The 22,654-nt window shown below is 38.9% G+C and overlaps 4 protein-coding genes, 2 long non-coding RNA genes and 1 other non-coding gene across 13 annotated transcripts; 5 read left to right on the top strand and 2 right to left on the bottom strand.

The window, feature by feature from the left end:
* The first annotated feature begins 396 nt into the window (after window positions 1-396).
* Window positions 397-2,376, top strand: ball (nucleosomal histone kinase 1). 2 transcript variants are annotated; one of them, XM_065312572.1, is made up of 5 exons: window positions 397-527; window positions 593-824; window positions 884-953; window positions 1,007-1,420; window positions 1,486-2,376. In XM_065312572.1, the coding sequence occupies exons 2-5, from the start codon at window positions 669-671 to the stop codon at window positions 2,268-2,270; spliced, it is 1,425 nt and encodes a 474-aa protein (XP_065168644.1). In that variant the 5' UTR covers window positions 397-527; window positions 593-668; the 3' UTR covers window positions 2,271-2,376. The 2 variants fall into 2 exon arrangements, with proteins under 2 accessions (XP_065168644.1, XP_065168643.1); XM_065312571.1 differs by having other exon boundaries at window positions 406-824.
* A 91-nt stretch (window positions 2,377-2,467) lies between these two features.
* Window positions 2,468-16,587, bottom strand: Polr2H (DNA-directed RNA polymerases I, II, and III subunit Rpb8). 5 transcript variants are annotated; one of them, XM_065312575.1, is made up of 5 exons: window positions 16,401-16,587; window positions 11,746-11,829; window positions 5,572-5,758; window positions 4,814-5,102; window positions 3,278-4,744 (listed from the first exon to the last, which is right to left on the bottom strand). In XM_065312575.1, the coding sequence occupies exons 1-4, from the start codon at window positions 16,471-16,473 to the stop codon at window positions 4,829-4,831; spliced, it is 618 nt and encodes a 205-aa protein (XP_065168647.1). In that variant the 5' UTR covers window positions 16,474-16,587; the 3' UTR covers window positions 3,278-4,744; window positions 4,814-4,828. The 5 variants fall into 5 exon arrangements, with proteins under 5 accessions (XP_065168651.1, XP_065168647.1, XP_065168646.1 ...); XM_065312579.1 differs by lacking the exons at window positions 3,278-4,744; window positions 4,814-5,102 and adding an exon at window positions 2,468-2,654 and having other exon boundaries at window positions 16,401-16,582; XM_065312574.1 differs by having other exon boundaries at window positions 3,278-5,102.
* Window positions 3,045-4,808, top strand: LOC135799459 (uncharacterized). Its single transcript, XR_010550007.1, has 2 exons — window positions 3,045-3,228; window positions 4,292-4,808. It is a non-coding gene; the product is annotated as an uncharacterized lncRNA (long non-coding RNA).
* On the top strand, window positions 9,239-11,481 carry LOC135799458 (uncharacterized). Its single transcript, XR_010550006.1, has 3 exons — window positions 9,239-10,603; window positions 10,808-11,029; window positions 11,083-11,481. It is a non-coding gene; the product is annotated as an uncharacterized lncRNA (long non-coding RNA).
* Window positions 16,588-16,793: 206 nt separating the features above from the next.
* Epp (Ecdysteroid phosphate phosphatase) lies at window positions 16,794-20,437 on the top strand. 2 transcript variants are annotated; one of them, XM_065312569.1, is made up of 7 exons: window positions 16,794-17,054; window positions 17,134-17,374; window positions 17,431-17,626; window positions 17,794-17,889; window positions 18,077-18,255; window positions 18,312-18,716; window positions 18,777-20,437. In XM_065312569.1, the coding sequence occupies exons 1-7, from the start codon at window positions 16,948-16,950 to the stop codon at window positions 19,572-19,574; spliced, it is 2,022 nt and encodes a 673-aa protein (XP_065168641.1). In that variant the 5' UTR covers window positions 16,794-16,947; the 3' UTR covers window positions 19,575-20,437. The 2 variants fall into 2 exon arrangements, with proteins under 2 accessions (XP_065168641.1, XP_065168642.1); XM_065312570.1 differs by lacking the exon at window positions 17,794-17,889.
* Etfb (Electron transfer flavoprotein beta subunit) lies at window positions 20,419-21,702 on the bottom strand. The gene is made up of 4 exons (XM_065312573.1): window positions 21,489-21,702; window positions 20,986-21,384; window positions 20,780-20,920; window positions 20,419-20,723 (listed from the first exon to the last, which is right to left on the bottom strand). Exons 1-4 carry the CDS (start codon window positions 21,537-21,539, stop codon window positions 20,553-20,555), a joined length of 762 nt encoding a protein of 253 aa, XP_065168645.1. The 5' UTR covers window positions 21,540-21,702; the 3' UTR covers window positions 20,419-20,552.
* A 634-nt stretch (window positions 21,703-22,336) lies between these two features.
* On the top strand, window positions 22,337-22,409 carry TRNAN-GUU (transfer RNA asparagine (anticodon GUU)). Its single transcript has one exon. It is a non-coding gene; the product is annotated as a tRNA-Asn (tRNA).
* The last annotated feature ends 245 nt before the right edge of the window (window positions 22,410-22,654 follow it).

Raw genomic sequence — 22,654 nt, forward strand, 5'->3', positions numbered from 1 at the left:
TGTTGAATTGTTCAATTGTTATAACACGGTTTAAGCATGCCATTAGATGTGAAAAAGTAAGATTTCGTTATCAGATAATGCGCTAGAATTAGCACAGATGCAGGTGTCCACTAGAGTCCATGGAATAATTCAATGGAAATCAACGTAATTTACTTCATTGCATTTCATTGCAATCTGTACATATAGAGGGTTGAATTCAGATATGGAGCATGCTTAATATTTACTTATTTATTTGTATTTTCTTTGGAATTTCATATGTATCGTGTAGAAATATAATTTTTAATTTTCGGACATCTTTTGCCAAATCGGGCTGTTTGTAAATTATTTCAAATCCGTATAAGTGCATTATAGCGCCATCTTGTGTTGATTACTTGCAATCCTTTATTGGTTGATTGGCAACGCAGCTGAATTATGAGGCGTTTAATTCCACACAACTCGTGCCTCGCACACAGCTTTCGTTACATTATTCTTAAGTTTCTTGAGTTCAAACCAGTTGTCCGTTAAAAACCCGCGCAAACTACGGCCCGGTATAAATTGAATTGCCTCAATTGTACATCGTTAAACTATTCTACGTTACTTTCATTGTCTTCAGCGTTAATTTTGATTGAACAGAAGCAAAATGACGAAACCAAAAAGCGCCGGCTAAAAAGAAAACAAACGGTTACAAAATGCCCGATCCTATAGCACAGGGCGAAGTATTGCAAGACATTTGTAAGAGGCAATGGATTCTTGGCCCATCCATTGGTAAAGGCGGGTTCGGCGAGATCTACTCCGCAAGGCCAAGTGATAACTCAACTAAAGATTACAAATATGTCATAAAAATTGTAAAGTTTATCTTTTAAAAGTATTAATATGATTAATATTTATATACAATCTATTTTAGGAACCACATGAGAATGGTCCACTCTTTGTTGAGATGCATTTCTACAACAGATGTGCCAGAGAAAAAGATGGTACATAATTTTATTTATATTTCAACATTAATTTCTAATAAGTGTTATTTTAGTTGTTGAATTTAAACAAATGAAGAAGTTAAAGCATTTAGGAATGCCAATTTACATTGCATCAGGGTCACATACCTACAAGAATGAAAAGTATAGATTTATAGTGATGGAAAAGTTTGCTCCCCAGGACATTTGGAAACTATTTGTGATGAATGATAAGAGATTGTCACCTATCTGTGTTTACAGATTGGCTATGCAAATGTTGGATGTATTAGAGTACATCCATAGTAAAGGATATATTCATGGTGATATTAAAGGTGCTAACATTTTGTTGAGTGAGAAAGATGCAAACTGTGCGTTTTTGGTTGATTTTGGTTTGGCTGGGAAGTTCACTACAGAACCACAATATGTACCTAATCCAAAGAGAATGCACAATGGGACTATTGAGTATTTAAGTAGAGATGCCCATCATGGAGGTAAGATAATTAACTTTTCTAAGTTATTTATATGATGATATTTTTATGTATACATATTGTTTCAGTGCAAACGCGTCGTGGGGATATTGAAATATTGGCTTACAATATGATTCATTGGCTCACTGGGACGTTGCCATGGGAAGGGAATAGCAATCCAGAAAGTGTGCAACAAGAAAAAGAAAATTTCATGGATAACATTACTAAGTTTTCCACATGTCTTGATAGTGAAGTTCGAGGCACAATTGTAGAACTATTGACATTTATTAATAGTATTAAACATGATGAAGCACCAGATTATGCTAAAGTGCACAAAATATTGCTCAAAGGTCTTAAAAGTGTCGGTGGAACAGAATCTAGTCCTTTAGTATTTACTTCACCAAAGAAACGCAAGTCGGCTACAAATCTCGACAGCGTTGCTTCTTCGAACAAACGCGGGAAAGCATCCAAAACAAAAAATATACAGGTACCATCTACTGCCGACAATATGAATGGTAATGAAGCACCTACAAGTTCAATGAATGCGGAGGAAATGCGTATTGCGACGTTAATACGTGAGAAACCTGCAAGGCAAAGGAAACCCAAAAAGAAAGATGCGCCGAACGTTGAATCCAATACCAATGGTGTAAATGAAAATGAAGCACCAACTAGTTCGTTGATGAATTCAGATGAGTTGCGTGAGCTGAAAGTCAAGAAGACTCCTATTAAGAAACACACAAAGGCTATTCCTACAGATGCTGGTGATTCTCCTCCGCGAAGCCATGGTAAACCCAATTTATTAAACGCATTACATGAGGAAGTCAGGCGGTCACCAAGGAATAGGGATAGGAAGCGTCCGGATTATATTAATTAATTTATAGTATTATTCCAATGCCTGTTATGATTAGATATTGTACGGTAATTTATATTCGGTTAATTTTTCTTGCTTGTGTTATAATACCATTAAAATGTTAACTAATGTTGCATGTATGGCACTAAACTTACGTCAACACTATTTTCATAATGTAGAAAACTGTAGAAAATATTTTTTATAAAATAATACTTCCTGAATATTACAAAAAAGGTTTATTTCGTTTTTATTCATCTTAAATTTAATTGTAACACTGCGAGAGCAACACTCTAGAAGGCCAACTTCTTCATTAACAGATACATTTGCTGATCGACTTCGAAACCGTGCAGGTTGTTGGCGTCACCTTGCAATCGCATCAAAAGACCGCCAAACGAAACGTACGCCGCTCTGAAAAAATAAACAAAAAAAGCATTAAACTCAAGACAAGGTCATGACAGGCAAACATTACAACTTTTAATACAAGTGGATCATAATCATAACATTTAAAAATGTATATATAGTGAAAAAGTTATTATTAAATTAGCGCATAGAGAATAGCATGTTGAATACAAAGGTAGCATGGATAGTGGTCGTGATTTAAATCTACACAACCAGCTAACCACACTGCCATCGCGCCCAACACTAATCAAACACTGAACTGCGCTTCACGCAAATGACATATTAAACGTCGATGACGCACCGTTACTGCTTTCAATGTACTTTCGTTCACATATAATGTATTTTGGCAGACTACATTTTAAGCAATTTAATATTCATTCAATCAAAGGTATGCCAGATATCTTGACTCTCAATGCCTATTCCCTAGTAAGTAGGCTGTGATAAACGTCATTTTAACACCTAAAACTCTAAGAAGTAAAAAGTTACAAAAATATATAGTTCGTTGGCAAACTCAAAAAAATAAAATGGCGCAGCAATTGCTTGCAGTGATAACATAGGAAATTAAAGGATCAACAATAGAAATGTGAGTTTTGTTTCAAGTACTGTACATTAACGACTTTTACACAGTAATATTTGCGCATAATCAAAAAGACATTTATTACTTAAAAATATGTACATAAACAGTATACAACAAACTGTAGCCGCAAAAATTAGGTAATCCGTGAGACAGTGCTATCGATAAGTGCCCGGCTTATTTAAATGACCGCCGCATAACACAAGCTATATATAAAACACTGATCGTCCTTGACTCGATTAAGTGTCTATCATTTTATCATCAAGGTTAACATAATGCACTCGCAGATTATCAAGCACACAACTTCTAATGAAAAAGATGGGCGCGTCAAGAGTGTACAGCGAAAGCGTGCACGAGCACATACTGCGAGCGATTTCCCAAAGATAATTATAGATTTTTGAAACTAGATGATGTTGATGACGAGCAGCCACCTTATTTTGCAATGTGTGTGCATCATCCATTGCACCGGCGAGATCGATCAATCTTGTAGCGAATCGAGAGGGAGGAGTGTAGTAGGGCGTTGACTACAATATTCTCGTTCAGATAGTCAAGTCAATTTGTTTGTTGCTATTGGTATCGAATGAGAGCGGGGGCAGCGTTCGTCGTCTTGGAGTGTCGTACCAGATAGTGCATTTACAAATGGCTGAAAGAAAGTGTAAACGCGCTTCTGGCACGCAGCCCAAGACTTTCGGAATATTCGCAAACGATCTTTATCCAAAATATGATTCTAATTTGACGTATTAACCTACAAACAGATCGATTTTATTTGCTCATCAAAACTCAGCAAAGCACACGTTAAATACACGGTACATGCATTCACACGGCACATCAATTAGAGCTTAATAAAAACAAACCAAAGAAAAATAGAAAGCCGTTAAATCGCATGTGATGGTATAGTATAGTATATTATTACGGATGTTTTACGTAACACCAAAATTACAAAAAATGTAAACTTAAACTCAAAGAAAAAAACAACTGCCAAACGTCTCATTCGGGGTAAAGTTTTACCATAGCAACAAACTGTTATATTATTTTACGTTATAGACTAATTTGGCGTCTGATTATTCAACAGGAAGGATAATATATGAAAAAAGGGACGAGCCACTATCAAAGCACTAAAACGTATACTTCCACACTGGATTGGATTGATTTTCCAATGCAACTCCCAGACTTGAACTGATAATCCAGATTTTGGCCGACGTTGATAAGAAGAAGGAGCTCAGATATACTTCGAACAGCTGAGCGGGCCGCACTGTTCGGACGTTCGAAACGTAAACGACGAGCAACCCACATCGGCACGTCTCTAAATAACTACAATCTGCATTATGCAACGGACGACGCGGCGATCCTGCGGGAGAGAACGCGGCGAACACGCACCCAAGTCGGTAAATTAAATCGGGAAAAAAATCATCGCTCGTGTCGCGCACAAGCCGGCGCGCGGCCAGAACGGGACAACTTTTGGCAAACCAATTTGCCGCGAGTCTGGCCCGTGCAACCAAAATCTGTACCAATCATTTTACATTACCTGTAATGATTTAATAACTTTTCATAACAAAAGTAAATATATAGGTATATATGGTTCACCACAACTTACTTAAAATTAAACTTATTATATATAGGTATATGCATGTTCACAATGTTCACGCACATTCCACACTCTGACAGCGTGGATCATGTGCCAGTAATTTTTCGCGACAACGACGCGAAAAATGCAAGGACACAATGGCGAAACGAGCGAAGCACGCTCCGCAGCGCATCTGCTCGCACGTTGCTGGGTTAATAATATTACGTATATACACGCACACGCGGCCACCCGATTTAGATCAGAATCTGCTAATGTGGGCCAAAACGGCGAAGGTGATTCGCGCGATGCAAACGTATGCCTGAAACGCAAAAATAAAAACCCTTATGCTCATTAGCGCACATCTAGAATATAAAGTAATGGTTAAATGCATTAAAATTTTAAAAATTCCACGAAAACGTTTGCTGTTTATTGCATATTGCAGGCGACGTCATTTTCAATTCGGCGTTATATAACAAACGCGCGCGCGCGCGAATGTGGAAAATTTTCCGTTGCAACACAGCGCCACGCGTGGAATTTTCCACCAACGCCACTATCAACGCTTGCTCACAGATGGAGCATTGAGCATTGAATTTTCCACTTCGAGTCGCTATTTTAATCGCGGCAGTGTTCGTATCAAGCTACTGAGATACCACCAGCTGTGTTCACTTGTTTAATGCTACAGTCAACACAGGGTGGATCCCGGCAGCTCAGATACAATTTTAAAACTCTTTAGACATTTAAACATATTTATAAAAATATATCTATAAATAAAGTATGCGTTTACTTACAATCGGCTTGACGGTTCATTCGCCGCTTCGTCGCCTTCAATACGATACACTTTTCCGGACATGACGTATTCGAAACTGGCGGCGCGAGAGCCCTGATTATTTTTCGCTCCGTGTGGATTCCAATCATTACCATCCGGGTAACCATCTTCTCGGAGTGTTGTAGCCAGTACTAATCGAAACTTGTCGCCTGCGAATAAAAAAATTATCCTTAGAGTAACTACGCATAAAAAAGATTAGAACTATAATAAGCAGTTGCCGGGATGATTACATATTCCACGCCACAAACGGAAAAGTGATATAAAATGAACATTATCTAAAAATTGAAATTATATCAAATCACATCCTGTATTCATCGATGCAGTTTTTATTTGATAGTCCTTGAACTTATCCGAGTTCATTCTTCGTGTGTGTATGTTTTTTTTTTGTTTTCAAAGATTTAAGAATATTACTATAATGTATATAGCACGTTTCGTAATTACAAATCCGATTAAATTTACCCAAAACGTTAATACAACTTAATTGCTCGTCACGGTTTGGGATTCAGTTATCCTACTTGCTAGTCTGCGCAAATGTTAGATACTCATCCTTTAATTTAGTTTTTCTTATGAACTAACTAATTGTACGCTTAAACCAAGCGCACCGGCGTAGATAAACTGGAACAGATGCACATTTCGGTTTAATGCCACTAAAATGTATTTTAAGATGTTGAACGTAAGTACGTGTAAATCAACATGCCGGCAAATATTTTCTAGGCATCTTAGAATGCGTATTTCAACACCAGTCGTCAATTAAGTACAGTTAATTGAAATTATAAAAAATTATAGCCCCACATCACCATCACTTCTTCTTCCTTTTGTTGTCTGCCCATTTCCGCATCGCATTCGAGCGCACAAATACCAATCAGCAACAATTACAAAACGCCGAAGTTGAACAATCATTTTGCCATCCTCTCTAATTTCATCTTCATCTCCTTCGTTCGCCTCGCAAACATGATTACGATTATATCAGAACCGAAGATGTTGCCCCGGTCACGTCTTTCTCAAGTGTATATAAATACGTTGCGCAGCGCGCACTTGCTCCTTTAAGGCGCCCAACAATAAAAATCGTACAATGATCGAACCGACATAATCGTTTATTGTGCGTCGGGCGAACGCACGTTGAACGTGCGCAAACAATACAGGCGCGGCGGTAAAACGCGGACTCAAATTCCACGACCGCGACCGCACTCGCGCACACATACTTATCCGGCGGCGTGAAGAACGTCGAGTCTTCAACGAGAAACCCCGGCATGTCGAAAAGGATGTCGGTTGATGGTTGGATGGCGGCGTGAGTAACTTTGGCCGCCAGGCTGCGAATTAAGCGATGGGAATACACAGAGCCGCGTGTATTGAGTGCGCGAAGAATACGCAACTCGCGCGAAAGAAGAAGGCCATAGACAAGCAGCAGCAGCGGGTATACGCAGAAGTTGACCTTGACTAAAAATACGATTCGTTATATAACAAGGTAACTCATACCGCGCGTGCGCAAATGATTGTTTCCAAAATTATTGTATCAACGAACAAGAAAATACAAATGCAACCTAAATATAAGACAATGTTAGGTAATAAAATTGATCGTGTCTAATTTCTGTCCTTGTAATATTTAAATTACTTTAAAAAACCATTCGCAGTTCTTTGAACTGTGTTAAATCGGATATTTTGAAGATCTACGAATCAAGGTTGATTTCATCCATTCTCCTAACTCAACAAGTTTTAAGATTTTTTTGTTATTATTAAAGCAAATAACTTGTGGGTTGGTATTTCCCGTGAATGAATGAATCAAAAGTATAATAAATGCTAGTTTATACCAATCTTGACTAGCAGCAATAAAACACCGCGCAATTTTCTACAAACTGCATAAGTGTGGGTGTCCTTGCCCTTGCGTCCTTAACATTGCAGTCGTCATTCATAGCACTCGGCCAGCTAGCTCCAAGTTCTACTGCGCTTTGCGCCTGTGCCTGCCTCGCCCTTTTATACACACACACATATATCAGCTGATGTTGTTCTCTTTATCGCACACATGGAAACCGTCCAACGTGCCGCATGTTGCCGGAAAAACGCCTTGCGATGGCGCTCGTGCTACCGTGGTGGTGCACTCGCCCCTATAGCGATCAATAAGCTGCGCGCGCGCGCGCGTATCTACAAGTATACTCGCGTACATGGAAACCAGCGGTTGCACTGGGCAGGACCAGCACAAGTTTCATGACGGTGACGCGAAAATGCACGCGGGACTAGGGCAAACGCAACCCTCCTCCACCGATCCTACAACCCCTTCCCTAACTCACAGCACAAAACAACAAATTCGATGCCGGCGCGAATCAATAGCACAGCCCGAAATGTGGTGGCTCGTCCTTTGAGAGCGAAAGCGGCGGAATTTTCGAGAACGCTGACTACTACGCCGTGCACTACATTCGCGACGTGAAAAGGACGGAGATAGTAAACAAAACATTATGGTCACATTGCGCAACATGTTTTTTGTCACTACGTGTTAAAATTGAGCTGATTTTCTTCCACAGCTAAAATTATTGCTCCAAATGTGGTTATCAAGATAAAAAATAAAATTTCACGTTTCATAAAACTTTGGTTAAGATAAATTCGAGCCAGGGCGGTTCCTGCTGCGTAAATCAACGCACCTACGCAAATCATCATCGATTTCCCTGGGATGATGTATGCAACCGAATCTGAACCACAACCGACATTATTTATTTAAAGTTTATTATTTAAAAAAAACACAACATCTAAAAAGCGGTGTAATTGTTCGATCAACAAACGGTTTCGTGTGCCATTTTCGGCCCGCATGAACAGTGCAGAAACCTCACGAGCGCTTATTCTCCATTCACCGCCTCTGCCATTGTCGATGACGTGCGGACGCTACGCATGGCAGTATTATTAACCAGGGCGCCAGTTTTTCCACCATACCTGCACGGTGCCGTTTCGGCTAATTTTATAAACGAATTATCGGTTGGAAAACGAGAAATACCTAACCGGACACGAAAATAACACGGGTAAATCCAAGTCTAAGCTACATGGCTTTTATTAAGACTCACACAGGTCGTAGTTTACTGTTACCGATCACAAGACTCACCAACGGTATTATTATTGCGCTCTATTAATTACATGTGCATACTTAGGTCAGAATAAAATGAAATTTTCAAAAAAAAACTTCCATGTTGGCGCTTTGTGAGAAATGTCAATCTCATTCGGTTATATTTAGAACGAGGGAAGCCTTTCGAATTCAATATCGATTGAATGTCCTTAAATTGGCATTGTCCTTTTATGCTCCATAATACTATGCATACATATTTTTGGTAGTGTAGCGTTCTAGACATTTAATTAATACGCATTTCTTGTAATCAGCTCGAGTGTAAACGGGATTTAGAACTTGCGGTTTGTTGGTGCTCCTCTCGCCGAATGTGCAATTTGCTTGAATAGCAGGTTCGCATGCACATTATGTTGTGATCACGTGCCGCGATTTGCGACCAACAACACATCGTTGTGTGGTGTGGTGTTTTTTGTTGTTGCCAGGCGGTCCACGATTGCAACGAGTTTCATACATAATTCGACGCGCTTGTTACGATGCGGCGCGGCGAGTCGGGGCCTAAAGTCGGGCCCCAGTGTAATTTCCTTCCAAGTTACCTACAATTTATTTATCTCTACACACACATAATATGTTGCACAGTCAGTTTGCATTTTTTCGAAGCAATGCAATGGCAATAAAGCTAAATACGCCAGCATTATCAACATTGCCAAATTGCTTGCGCGCTTTCCGGCTGTGGTGTGGTACGTACATATGCCAAATGTGTCTGCATCAGATTTCTTGGCATATTGCGCCGGAATTCGGCGCAAAAACATTGATCGCGATAGAAATTTATACTAAACTAACGATTGTTGTAACCAACCTATTCGCAAACGAAACCCGACGTGTTAAAATATCGAAACACGTAGTATTAAATAATAAAAAAAAAAACTCCGTCGACCTTGGCCCGCGTTGCGTCGTCGTTATGTGTTGGTAGCTTGTGCACACTACTCGTGCGCGAATTGACGAAAAGTACACACAACAAACAGCAAAATACCGCACAAGTTGAATAAAAATCAAAATTTTCTATGTGTATGTGGTGGCGTGAGTACAATAATTAGGAAATAATGAAAATCACCTTGATCGAAAACTTAATTTTCCAATTCGCTGTGCTGTATCTACGCCGCATTAGTCTTCAACGAAATTCATCTCGGGTCTTGTCATCCGGGCTGCATTTGTTGTTGCCTCGCAGCTGCGACGAATGCACTTAATCGTCCTGACTGCAGCAGGATTTCCATATTGTACCCGCAACACAATCAAACAACGTTAGCCGCGCTGCGCTGCGACGCACACCGTCAGACAGGTAGGCGGCGACTGACTGAGTTCGAATTCGTCAACATTGTTGAAAAATATTGCAAAAATATGCCCTGACTGTCGAAGTCAATTCAGAATGTTAGTCTACCAGCTCCAATGTTGTTGGGTTGGTTGGTTAGCTGACATTGGCGTAGTCGGCACGTAAATAAATAATATTTTGATGTGAGCGCGCCTGCTGTCTTCGTTCGCTGGCACTGGTGCTGGTTGGTCGGTCGGTGCAGACGTGGCGGCGGTACTGGCGGTGTGTTACGCAATGTCCAGGAGGCCCCGGTAAGGCGGCCGCGAAGCAGGAATCGCAGGACGCGCAGGCGCCCGGCCCAACCTTGGCATTGAACTTGGATGCGTCGCACACGTACGCCGCGGCAGCAGTAGGCGCACACAGCACACAACTTTGAAGCTGATTTAGCGCGCACTGCTAGCTGGCGCGATGCTGCTATTCCCCTGCTCCTGCCTTCGACATTGATGTCCGGCCGCGGCTGGCTTTCGCTACGTCCGTGAATGCAACATTGCAGTCATCATCATCATCATTGCACCACGACCGGCACAAATACCTGCACTTTTGCAGCATGCACTCCTCTGCTGCTAGATGTACTCGCTCTAAAATGTACGTAATCGGCAATGTGGACGAGCATAAAATATAATCGATATTTGAGCTTCTTCCATCTTCGTCGCTACTTTCCTTGCACCGCCACCGCGGCAAGGTTTGATCTGGGACATTACTAATATTTCCTCATCGCGTCGTCTCAAATGCATGCAGTTCGAAATTCTTCCGGCGCATTTTATTATTCCTCCTAAATTTATATTACAGGTGCATTCCGGCGCGTTTTCTCGTTCATCGGCGCCGGCAGGTTTCCATTCGCGAGTCGGCGCGCCGCGTTGGCTCGTCACGTCACTGACCTAGATTACAGTAACGACGTTAGGCCCTTTCTCGACTGCGCGCCGCTGTCCGCCAGCCTGCCCGCTTGCAGCGTTGCTCCAGCGTGGTGCTCGACTTTTATCGAAATGCGTCGCGACTGCTAAATGGACATGCGTAAGGAACACGCCCATCCAAATATGACTCATGCATAATTTAGGTATTGTCAGTGCCGACAGAAAAAAGGAACGACCTATCGGAAAATCCCATCGACAACCATCCACGGTTCATACGAAATTATTTGGCGCAGTACCGGATACTACTTACGGCATCACAGACATTTCAATAAAATTATTAAATTAGTGAATAGACCTCATCACAGCGTTGACGCACTACAAGCAATAATGGCAGAGCATCACCCAGTGGCGATGTGACCTAAATATGTATTTATTCACCTTTAACCTTTGTCAGTGCGCGCCTATAATGCCAAACTCACCCTGTCAACGACAATGTATTTAGGTACTCCAAAAAACACAACACGCTTTAAATCCGAGAATATTAGATTTTCTATAAATGTATTTTAAAACGAAATTCAAAAAATATGCGAACTGAATAAAGTTATTCGGCTACTTATGTAGTTTTCATGTACGATTTTCAAGTTTAAAATTAGCTGCGCACTCAGGGTTATGTCAGCTGTTCGGTGCAACGCAGGCTTCTTTTTTACTGTACCAATCAAAGTCTCGTTCGTTCTAGGTACAAATATTCATCAAGGACGCATACAAATTTTTCGCAAGCGATGAATGCACGTAGTGTTTTGACATGAATCAATATTTAATGGCGACATTTATTTAAATATGTAATCATCAACGAAATGTATAATTTTTGCAACTTACCAAGTTCCATTGGATACAGCCAGGAGTTGATGTCCAAAATGAGATCCATTTTGAAAGATTCTGATTCACAGTGCAGTCGACTCACTGAAACAATAATAAGACGAGAGTCATCAATATCTTTAATATTTATAACATATTTCCGAAATAAAAATGATGGTGAGCGTGCAATGGTATGGTTAATGTATGAATCTAAAAGCGATCAATCATAGTAAGTTCACGCCCGAGCTGTGACCACTGAGTGAAAATCGCAATTACAAGTCGGATCTAAGCCGTCGGTGCGAATCGTCGAGGTGCGTTACGCACCGACAATCCTCGATTAACAATTTCAGCTAATTGCCCATTTGAGCGTAACTAAATTGAAGTGATTATCACTACCGACAAAGAAAAAATATGATGAAAAAGTAAGCCAGAGATCACATTTCGTTTTATATAAACAGAAAAACATAAAAGGGATTATTTTCCGAACAATAACAAACCTGTCTGAATTTATTGCCACAATATGTGACTGTATTATTATACAAGGTTATACAGATTCGCCACAATGTGTACATAAATTTACCCAGAAACTGGATTGTTCGGTCATTGATTGATTACTCGAATATCGGAAATTTATAATTTAAATATAACAAAGCGCCAATAATCGTAAAAATAATCGTAATAATAATAAAAATTAGCCATATGATTAAAAAAAGTGTTATTTGTAAATGCTTGCATACATGTTACATTCATGTTAAAAATAATTAGATATTATAAATTCGGCGTGTACTTTAGGAATGAATTTATGTAATGTAATTAAATACCAAAGAAGAGCTAACAACAAATAAGATCTTAAAAATTCTAGACTAGAACAAATGAGTAGGTACATAACATTTTTAAGATGATCGAAACGAAGGCTTCTAACGTCATACCTCGTGACCCTCTAAAAAGAAGAGGTCATTATGTGCAAAACACCTAATAGCCGCGAATTCGAAATCTGCGTAACAAAAGATCCAACATAAGATAAACCATCAAACACTGTAACCTCAACCATCCTGCTGGAATTTACATTATCAACGACAGACAAAGATATACAAGCAATTAAAATTCATTTAAATGCTTCGGCTGATTCTCCGCAACAAATTTTTGAAGAGAATATGAAATATTCATGCAAAAACTGACGTAAATTACAAACGAGCCAAAAGTACCAGTACCCGCGAATGCATTCGTGGCGTAAAGTTTAATAATAGAATTTCGTGCCGTGCATGCTACAAACACGCTAGGTAAGTAAGTACTACTTACTAAGCAGGCTTAGTAACACCGCTTTTAGACACATATTTGTTTCACAATTTGTTCCCAGATTAATTGTTAACAAGTTTATATTTAAATCAATTCTATTTCAATCCCAAGAATGAGAATGTGTGCATTACACCTGCACATCTGCGAATACATCTAAAAGTGACACCTGACGCACACACACCGCAGACCAATATTCATTCGCATCCAATTCGAATCCTTTCATTGAATTCGAACGCTGTTATCAGGAGCAGGACGAACGACACGCTGCGCATGCAGTGTGTTGGCCAAAAGGTACGATCTTTGTCGCGCCCACGCGCGCTGAGATTCAATATTGATCGCGAGAGCAAGCTCGTCGCGCAGTGTGATATAAACGCCTCCATTTCCGCCGCGCCTATGGCACTATGCATTTTCTGCGCGAAGAACACTGATATATTTTTTTACTTTTTATGTTTTTAATCATATGCAACATCTTCATATTACGTAATATTGTGCAATTTATCTATGATAAAGTCCGTTGTTTTTCATGCAAGAGAATAACAAGAAAAACAACAGTTTAGTTGGCGGTGCCATTCAATTAGAATATTGAATAACAACAACAGTATCGCCTTTCATCCTAGCAGAGAATGCAAAGAACAATAGACTTACCTGTTAACTACATCAAAAATATTTTCTTGCATATTCATGAGAAAATATGCCTTACTTTGGGGTTGATGCAAGCAAGAGCTCAAAACAAATAAAATTTACCTACGAATTGTAATGTCGCTTTAATTCAGAGTTTCCATGCCGGGGAAAAATCGCATCAACCATAATAAAATGCGTGAATGCTTGCGTATTTACACCATAAGGTAATTGTCTCAATAAAACTTGAAATATGTCAAGGCCTCTCTGTTCGTTGATTCAGGTACGCACTGACGTTATTTTTACTCATTCAGACAATCACAAAAGTGTGGTTGAACCAGCAGAAAGATGGTTTTGTTATTGTGACTAAAAATTTTCACACCACGTGATGGTGATTGTAATATTACTTGACACAAGACATCCGCGTCATTTCTAGCCATTACTCATTCCATCTTATCCACATACACACACATGCACGCAGCACTTCACGCCGTAATTAGTTTTGAATTGATTGCGACTTTTATGGTAACGCAAAGTTCCGGCGCGTTGATTTTGTTGTTATTTTTTCTTGCGCATGCTAATATACATATGTAAATATCTGCGAATCGTTGGCGCTCAAAATGTATGAGTAATTTATCTTTTGCGAGTCAATGTGCGTCAGAATGTAGAACTCAGCTTCGATTTCGAATACTGTAAATGTTACATACGCGTGTGTGCGTGCCAAAAACGTCCCACATCCGTGTTTCTCGCGTTTCTAACATGTTGTTGTTGTTTTGGTCAATTACTATACAATTTACAAGTTTGGATGAAAAAAAAGCGTGATAATAATTATACGAGTTAAGCCTTGATAAAATTAAGCATTAGTAATCATTGATCTATTTCTGTCCCGTAATAAAATCGATCGATTGTATGTAACTTGTATCCAACGAGCAGATATGACAACAATACAAAATGGCGACCACTATACGTCCGATATTTACGCATTAACTATTTCTCCGCATTTCTCGCGCAGTTCTCAATTATTGTAATAATAATATTTTACTCACCAATATTACATTTGTTATCCCGCACCTTTCTTATCTCTACGCCGTAATATTACCAAGAATGTTGTGCAAGTTGATAGAACCGCCATCGACTTTCCGCCGATTCAAAAACGTGGAAACAAAATCGTCTGGACAAGTGAGGTGTGCAGATGAATGACTTTGGTGGTTGGCTTGAAGGCGAGAGGAACCTGAGAGACACTTCGCCGTGTGTGAATGTCGATGATGTGTGCGCGAGAGCTCAGTGCATGTCCGTGTACTTTCCGCGGAGATCGCGCGCGTCGGCCGAGAACTACGCACTTGAAACGAACGACGGACGGCGCAAGGCACACCGGCGCGTCGTTGCTGTATGACGCTGTAATCATCCACCTATAGCAGGCGGAGCGATGATATCGCAAAGAAACATTTCACAACCAAATGCTATTTAAACGTCTATGTAGGCACTTTGCATCATTATCTGTTGCTATGTTTGTGTGCAAAAATTTATTGTAAACATTGAATAAGTTCATTGAGTGTAATTTCAAAAATTTCGATGGCAATGAATGAATATTGCGGCTAGCGGAAGTTCAACGGCGCAATAAAATTGTGCATGTGTACTGCATAGCGCATTGAGTGCGCGATGGAGAGGCCCCGACATCGATACAAGGTTGATCAAAACTTATAATGAGGTTTTTGAGTCATTTCAACGCCAATAACCATTATTTAGGAGGAAGAATATACTATTAATAATAATAATAATGCACATTGCTCTTATGTTAATATAATAACTATTTGGTAATTGAAAATGCCTCCCCCTTTTTAAAACAATATTGTTTCAATATGTAGTTGAGCGTTTCAATAGAATGTAATAGCGAATGAAAATGGCGAAAAGGACGCGCGGAATGAGGAAAAGGACGCGGGCCCGTGTTGTTCCAGCATGTTCCACCGCGACCTAGACCCGGTGCCCTTGACCGTCATCAAGAACGCACGAGCTGGATCGATCTGTTCCACCAGCTCTGTTGACTGCTTGGCTGCGATCCGCGCAGTTTCCCTCTCGCGCATCGTGCACATGCAACGCTCACTGCAAATTGCATTGGTGCGAGCGGGAGGCGCAGCCTGCTTGCTGCACAAATAGGTAGGTATATACCTACTATTCCAAGCAGGCTGTCCAGCGAATGAGAATTAAAGAGGGGAAAAATCCCAACCGCCAAAATAATTCTGCGCGTGAGAATTGGTCGTCAAATATGCTGTCATATTTTGCAAATACAGCTGATTATTAATATTACTTTTAATAATAATCCCGATATATTGTCATAATTGAATTCTGCCCAAGTTAATCCTGTTAGATGATTTAAGTTTTGAGCTTAGTTTCCGAGTTGGAAACGTTTGAAGGCCGGAGATATCATAGAAGACGCATGAGTGCACCTTTCTGGATCCTCTCAATATCAGGACTTCAGACATTCAGGCGTTTCCACGCTGACGTTTACCCTATTTTCGTAAAGCGTGAACTGTTACCATGCAAGGCTCCTGCGCCTCATTTTAATTGACATTTAAGGGATGCTGGACAATAGTATGCAAGAACTATACATGCCTTAACTAATATCTATAAAGATTTAAACTCTTCTTTTTTAATTGTTTAAATTGTTTAAAAGCACGTTGTATTTGATACATTTCAGGAACATAAATATCTAAAGTTAACCTCAAAAACCCACGGCGTAGTAATTTGTTGGAAAATGAACTCACCACGATCGAATTTTTTGCCTTCTGGGTCGATGTCTTTAACATTAAAGATGTCTTCAAATAAAACACCAGCCATAATTACCGAATTACGTTATAATAAACGAGAATTTGGCGAAAATATTCAGTTTGGAGAAAGACTTGTGTACATTAATTTTAAAACAGTTGCCGTTCTTAAATCCCCAAGTTAGTTCTTTTTGCTATCAACTTAAAAGTTACTAAACGCGTATTTTTATCGGTTTTCTATATTATTATGAGAGTTGCATTATAGATTTAATAAATTATATTGAAATATTTATTTGCGAGTAAAAATGGTTTATGTTATTTTGTTTTTATTTAAATTTTGTCAAATTTGTCCCTAGATTTTATTTAGGTTGGGTGACAAGTATGAAATTGACAACTTTATCTGGCCGTGTTGCTGTCATTCAAACGTCACAACAACAAATAGATTTGTATTTAATTTAGAGCAACGGTACATTCATAAACAAATCGTAGTGAAGCGAATCGATCGGATTAAGTTGAGTTATAATAAGTGCGAGTGCATCCCTTCGAAATGGCGGCCTTGCCGCCTAGACGTAACCCTACGCCGACGAAGATATCCAAACAGCATCTGACACCATTGCAGATTCTCTTGCAGATGGGATTTCCTAAACACAGAGCGTAATAACAATAAACTTATTATGTTTTTTTATGTTTTCACAGTAACAATAAATATTCATTTATACAAAAAAACTTACAGGGAAAAAGCATTAGCTGCCACTGGCAATCGAGGAGTCCAATTGGCTTCTGATTGGTTGCTTGCTCATGTTAATGATCCACTCCTTGATGATACCACTCCTAGAGAATATATTCTTTATGCCTGCCCAGTGGGTTCTTTTCTGGATGAACTTCAACATTTTTGGGAGGCATCGTTGAATCATTGTGGATGGAATGGGGCACATAATTTCACTCCACACATTACTCTAGTTTCATTTTTTAAGGTAAATTGTTTTAAATTATATTAAGGCACTTATTATTTGTGTATTGCTTGCTTTAGGCACCAGATGAAGATTCACTCCATTTGGCCCAAATGTTAAAGACTGTTATGGAAAAACAAGGTGCCATGATAAGTGAACCACTCAAACTAGAAACATATACATCCCCGAATTTTATGGGATTTTTTGTGTCTGAGGAACACGCTGATTACCTAAAACGTATTGCAATGCAATATGTTAAGGAAGTTTCTAATGCAAGTGAGTGTAGTTAATACTTTAGAATAAATGTAATTATTTGGGCATATTAGAATTGGTAATAAGTAAGTGGTACTTGAAAAGCGCACCAAAACATTTCGCACACTTTGATAGACATGTAATATATTGTAAACTAATAATGGGATGGTTACCTGTATGCCTTCTTTCAGTTATTAGTGAAACGTATGAACACATTGATGCATTAACCGCTTGCTTCCCATGGTGTTCGACTACAACGGCTAGATGTATACCGAGGGGCAGCCGATGTATGCTATACTCTCTTACTCTATTACTCCCACACATGCTATTTCAATAAAAAGTTTCCACTGGTGATGGCTAATAATGTATAGCTTAATATTCGTACTTTTAGAATGAAAACTAGTTGGAACTTTAATTCGGAAATAGCATTATTTGAAAATTAATTCTTGATTCTATAAAAGGCTCATTTTTCAGCAATTAGTTTAGAACCACACGTTAAATCACTGCATTTGACACTTGCATACCAATTTCAAAATTCTCAGTTTGCAAGTTTAAAAGATACAGTTGACATGTTGGATCCCAGCTTAAGTTCTACTTGGGAACTTCGTTTATATTCTAGGGATCCACGTGTTAATGGTAAACAAGTTCATAAAGTAAGTAATCTACCTGCTGCCTAATTAGGATCTCTCTAAACTGTATTAATTTTAAGGTGGTGCATCCATATGTGCCGATAGAAAATGATGAGTTAGAATTACGAGCAGGCGATTATGTTTACATAAATAGTGATGCGTTGACCACCACTCCGGATGGCTGGGTAGAAGGTACTTCCTGGTTAACGGGACAAACTGGTCTGTTGCCGGCTAGTTACACGCAACGTACGGCAGAATCTGATGCATGGACGTTGCATAAAAAAGTGTCCCTCACACATATTCCGGAAGACGACGAAAGCACACGGAAAAGTACTAATTGTAAAACACCGATTGTAAGTAGTTCCGACGACGATGAGAAATCAACGGAGATAATGCGCAGTGTTAGTGAAAATTTGACAGAAAATGATTTAAACATTGTGCACAATCCATCGAATTTGTTAGAAGTTTGTTCTAATACTTCCAAAGTAAGTTATATGTTTTGTTAAACGACTACTTAAAAATAATAACCCTTTTGGTTTTATTAGAGTTCCGATGAAGATACACAAAAACTGTTTGTAATGCGTCATGGCGAACGCGTTGACTTTACTTTTGGTTCTTGGATTCCCTACTGTTTCGACGCCAACGGCGGATACATCCGTAAAGATCTCAACATGCCTACGAATATTCCAGCGCGAGCCGATGGACCAAAAGGCTACATAAAAGACTGCCCATTGACTAATATCGGCCAACTGCAAGCACGACTTGTTGGTGAAGCCCTTTTTGACAGCAATGTCACCATTACTCACGCATATTCCTCTCCTTCGTTACGCTGCGTACAAACATGCGATGCTGTTCTTAGCGGTTTGGGTATTAAAGACACAGTGAGTATTAAAGTTGAACCATCACTTTTCGAGTGGTTAGTGTGGTACCAAGACACGACGCCCAGCTGGCTCACTCCAGACGAATACCGAACAGCCGGGTTTAACATTGACGAAAACTATGAGTCCATCATCACGCAACAGGAACTGTTCAAGAATCGCGAGAATTGCGAACAGTTCTACGAGAGAAGTCATCGAGCGACTTCAACGATAGCCAAGAATCATCCAACGGGTAATATCTTATTAGTAGGTCATGCTGCGACCATAGAGGTATGCACACGACAGCTCACCGGTATGAATATTCGCAGTCCATCTGAAATGTCGAAAATAATTCAGAAGGTACCATACTGCAGTTTGGTGATGGTAGAAAAGAAAGTCAACGGTAAGTGGGAGTTGTGTGAAACTCCTTGTCCGCCTATAACGCATTCAGGCAATAATAGATTTGACTGGATGGTCCTACTCTAAACTTGTTTAAATTTAGTTTTGATGGATTTGTAAGTGTAACTTATTTAGGGCATGATATCTTCTACCTTCAGTGACTTATAAAGTCGACGAGTGCAGAAAACCGATTGTTCCCATAGGCTGAATTTGTGAACGCTAAGGTTGCGATTTAATATGCATATGTTAAAATGGACCTGCTCAATGATTGTTGTTAGCGATGCTGTTTACTATATAATGCTTAGAATAGGTGTCATTATTCTTCAGAAACTGTAACAACTGAAGCTATGATGTGTGACAATACTCTTAAATCATACTCTTGACACATTCCTTTCTTTGCGCTGATTGTGCAGTAGGAAACAGTCAAACCGGGAAATGGTCTTAGAACCATTAACATTAACATGATACAAAACCGAATGGACAGCTTAGTTACAAAATGTTAGTTGTTGATTACTCAACCATATTAATCAAAAAAAGAAACTGCATGATCCTTTACTTTACATAATATTGCTGCGGAACCACTTAAAAAATCACAAATTATATGAAACTAAAAACATTAAACTAGCTTTGATAGAAAGATACATAAATAGTTTAAGAAATTCAACTAAAAAGACGATATTGTATTACAAAATTTCAACTTCTGTTAATATTTACACAATGTTCACCTATATTTTGACTTTTTTGTTTAGTTTTGTAAAACTGTTGATTGTTAAAAATGTTGTTATATCTCGGTGTATTGATTCCGAAATTGTTGACTCATTAACTGTACTGACTTATTGTTGAATGTAATCTGTGCCGTACCACTACCTACATCATTATTATTTGTTTCGCGCAGACGAACTGTAGAGTATTGTATGATGATGAGACACAATTAAAAGTATTCAAATATGTATTTGTACAAATTGTTTTACAAGTTATAAACATTCACAGATGTCGTTTTTATTTACTCTAAGATGATTGGCGTTCATCAATATAATCATTCCACTTTCATCACATTCGTATGATTTAAATGTGACCACCTTCCTTAAGTTTTCCAACAAGAGCGTCTACGTCAGGCAGCACAACGCCAGCTTGACGAGTTGGTGGATCCTCCACGCTGAGGATTTTAATGCGTGGAGTTACATCAACGCCGAGGTCTTTGGGCGTCATTTTAGCAATTGGTTTCTTCTTGGCTTTCTAGTATGAAAATAATGATTAACAAACTGCGAAAGGAAATGTTTTTAATAATTTACCATGATGTTTGGGAGAGTGGCATAACGTGGCTCGTTTAGTCGCAGATCGGCACTGATTACGGCAGGAATCTTGCATTTTACAGTTTCCATACCACCATCAACTTCACGTTTTACTGTCATATCTTTGTCACCTTTTTCTATCTAAATAATCCAAACATATCTTTGAATATAGTCAATTAATAGCTACATGTAATATTAACTAATACCTGTGATGCAAAAGTGGCTTGTGGCCAGTCAAGATTAGCAGCAGTCATTTGTGCTGTCTGATTGGCATCATCATCAATTGCCTGCTTGCCTACAATGATCAGATCCACCTTCTCCTTTTTCGCAAGTTCAGCCAAGATTTTAGATACATGAATGGGCTGCAGAGTGTCGTAATCCTTTCCACTGACCTCTACATGAATACCTTTGTCCACACCCATAGCAAGTGCAGTCCTAATCACTTCCTGACTCTGTGTAGGACCCACTGACACAGCAATGATTTCTGATGCCAGCTTCTTTTCCTTCATTCGAACTGCCTCCTCTACAGCAATCTCATCAAAGGGGTTCATTGAATGTTTCACACCATCTGTGACTACACCTGTTTTGTCAGGTTTAACACGGATCTAAAAATGTTTCAGAAACCATTTTCCATGTGATGTAATGTTATTTGTTATAGTTTATAGTAGATAGCTTAGTTTTGTTGTGCTGGTTAGTGCAAATAAGTTACCTTAACTGCATAGTCAATCACTCTTTTAACTCCAACAAGAACACGTGCCATTTTTACGCCAAATATAAGCTGCGAACGACAATATACTGGAACAGTGTATGGGGTAGAGTTATATTATGTAAATTCGGCGATTAGGACTGACAGAGTTGAACGATGGACTTTGGATTTATCAACTCGCAGTATCTACGAATCAACAACATTCATGTTTAACCACTCTCTCTCCACTTCAAGCTACCATGGCCGCCGCCACGCGTTAAAAATATTTCAAATTCTCCTACTCATTTTAAGCAGCTATAAAGTTGATAATGCATATATTTTGATATTAACATTAACAATTAATCCACCAAGAAACTAATTTTTATATAACTCTACTCTCGAAACCAGAACATTATTAAGTTATACAAAATTAATATAAGTTAATACAAAATCATTCAAAATTAAGTTTTCTTTGATTTTCACCGAAATTTTAAACTTTGGATTTCAGATGTCATTCAACATACAAAATATAAGTACTAAGTATTAATATATTTTAAGGGATTATTCGACCGGAGATCACAAAATTGAGATTCAAAATCACACTCTGTGCACTTTTGTTATAAAATGTTTAAATATTAATGGTTATAACATCATAGCTTTACTCTAGATAACAACATATACTGAGTCTTCCTCTTAGCGTACCTCTCATTGTTTCTTGTAGCAATGAGCAACACATTGTTTTTAAAGTGAATATAAGTGTGGTGTGATAATTGTTTGAGGAATGGCTTATATAAAATAACTACATAATGAATATGATAGATAATGACTAAATATTTAATTTAGATTACTTGCTTTTTACAACGTTGACACAGGCCTCCGTGGCGCAATCGGCAGCGCGTTCGGCTGTTAACCGAAAGGTCCGTGGTTCGATCCCACGCGGGGGCGTCTCTTTTTTACATTTCAATAAATGTTATGATAACAAATAAATTTCTGTTATTAAATTTGCTTTTTGTTTTGTAAACGCCTTTATTTTTGATTTTGTCATATTTCAATTTATTTTTTTAGCTTGTACTGTTCTTGTATTATTTTTATTGTAGTAGGTAGCATATTTTATATTCTAGGCAGCAGCAACCACTTGGTCAGCCACTACAACTACCCACATTTGGCTTGACGAGCATTTGCTTTGATTT

The sequence above is a fragment of the Atheta coriaria genome, unplaced genomic scaffold, assembly GCF_025399875.1.
Source record: "Atheta coriaria isolate IRGN ID8LTWV9N9 unplaced genomic scaffold, Caltech_Dcor_3.1 hic_scaffold_9_pilon, whole genome shotgun sequence".
Taxonomy (NCBI): Eukaryota; Metazoa; Arthropoda; class Insecta; order Coleoptera; family Staphylinidae; genus Dalotia; species Dalotia coriaria.

Coding starts and splice junctions, on each gene's coding strand:
- Epp (XM_065312569.1), top strand. CDS start 16,948: ATGGCGGCCTTGCCGCCTAGACGTAACCCTACGCCGACGAAGATATCC. Junction 17,375..17,430: donor CTCTAGTTTCATTTTTTAAG/GTAAATTGTTTT, acceptor TGCTTGCTTTAG/GCACCAGATGAAGATTCACT. Junction 17,890..18,076: donor TATACCGAGGGGCAGCCGAT/GTATGCTATACT, acceptor CTCATTTTTCAG/CAATTAGTTTAGAACCACAC.
- ball (XM_065312572.1), top strand. CDS start 669: ATGCCCGATCCTATAGCACAGGGCGAAGTATTGCAAGACATTTGTAAG. Junction 825..883: donor ACAAATATGTCATAAAAATT/GTAAAGTTTATC, acceptor AATCTATTTTAG/GAACCACATGAGAATGGTCC. Junction 954..1,006: donor ATGTGCCAGAGAAAAAGATG/GTACATAATTTT, acceptor GTGTTATTTTAG/TTGTTGAATTTAAACAAATG.
- Polr2H (XM_065312575.1), bottom strand. CDS start 16,473: ATGGCTGGTGTTTTATTTGAAGACATCTTTAATGTTAAAGACATCGAC. Junction 11,830..16,400: donor AGGCAAAAAATTCGATCGTG/GTGAGTTCATTT, acceptor TTATTGTTTCAG/TGAGTCGACTGCACTGTGAA. Junction 5,103..5,571: donor AATGAACCGTCAAGCCGATT/GTAAGTAAACGC, acceptor TTTGCGTTTCAG/GCATACGTTTGCATCGCGCG.
- Etfb (XM_065312573.1), bottom strand. CDS start 21,539: ATGGCACGTGTTCTTGTTGGAGTTAAAAGAGTGATTGACTATGCAGTT. Junction 20,921..20,985: donor AAGCCACTTTTGCATCACAG/GTATTAGTTAAT, acceptor TGGATTATTTAG/ATAGAAAAAGGTGACAAAGA. Junction 20,724..20,779: donor CCACTCTCCCAAACATCATG/GTAAATTATTAA, acceptor TTTTCATACTAG/AAAGCCAAGAAGAAACCAAT.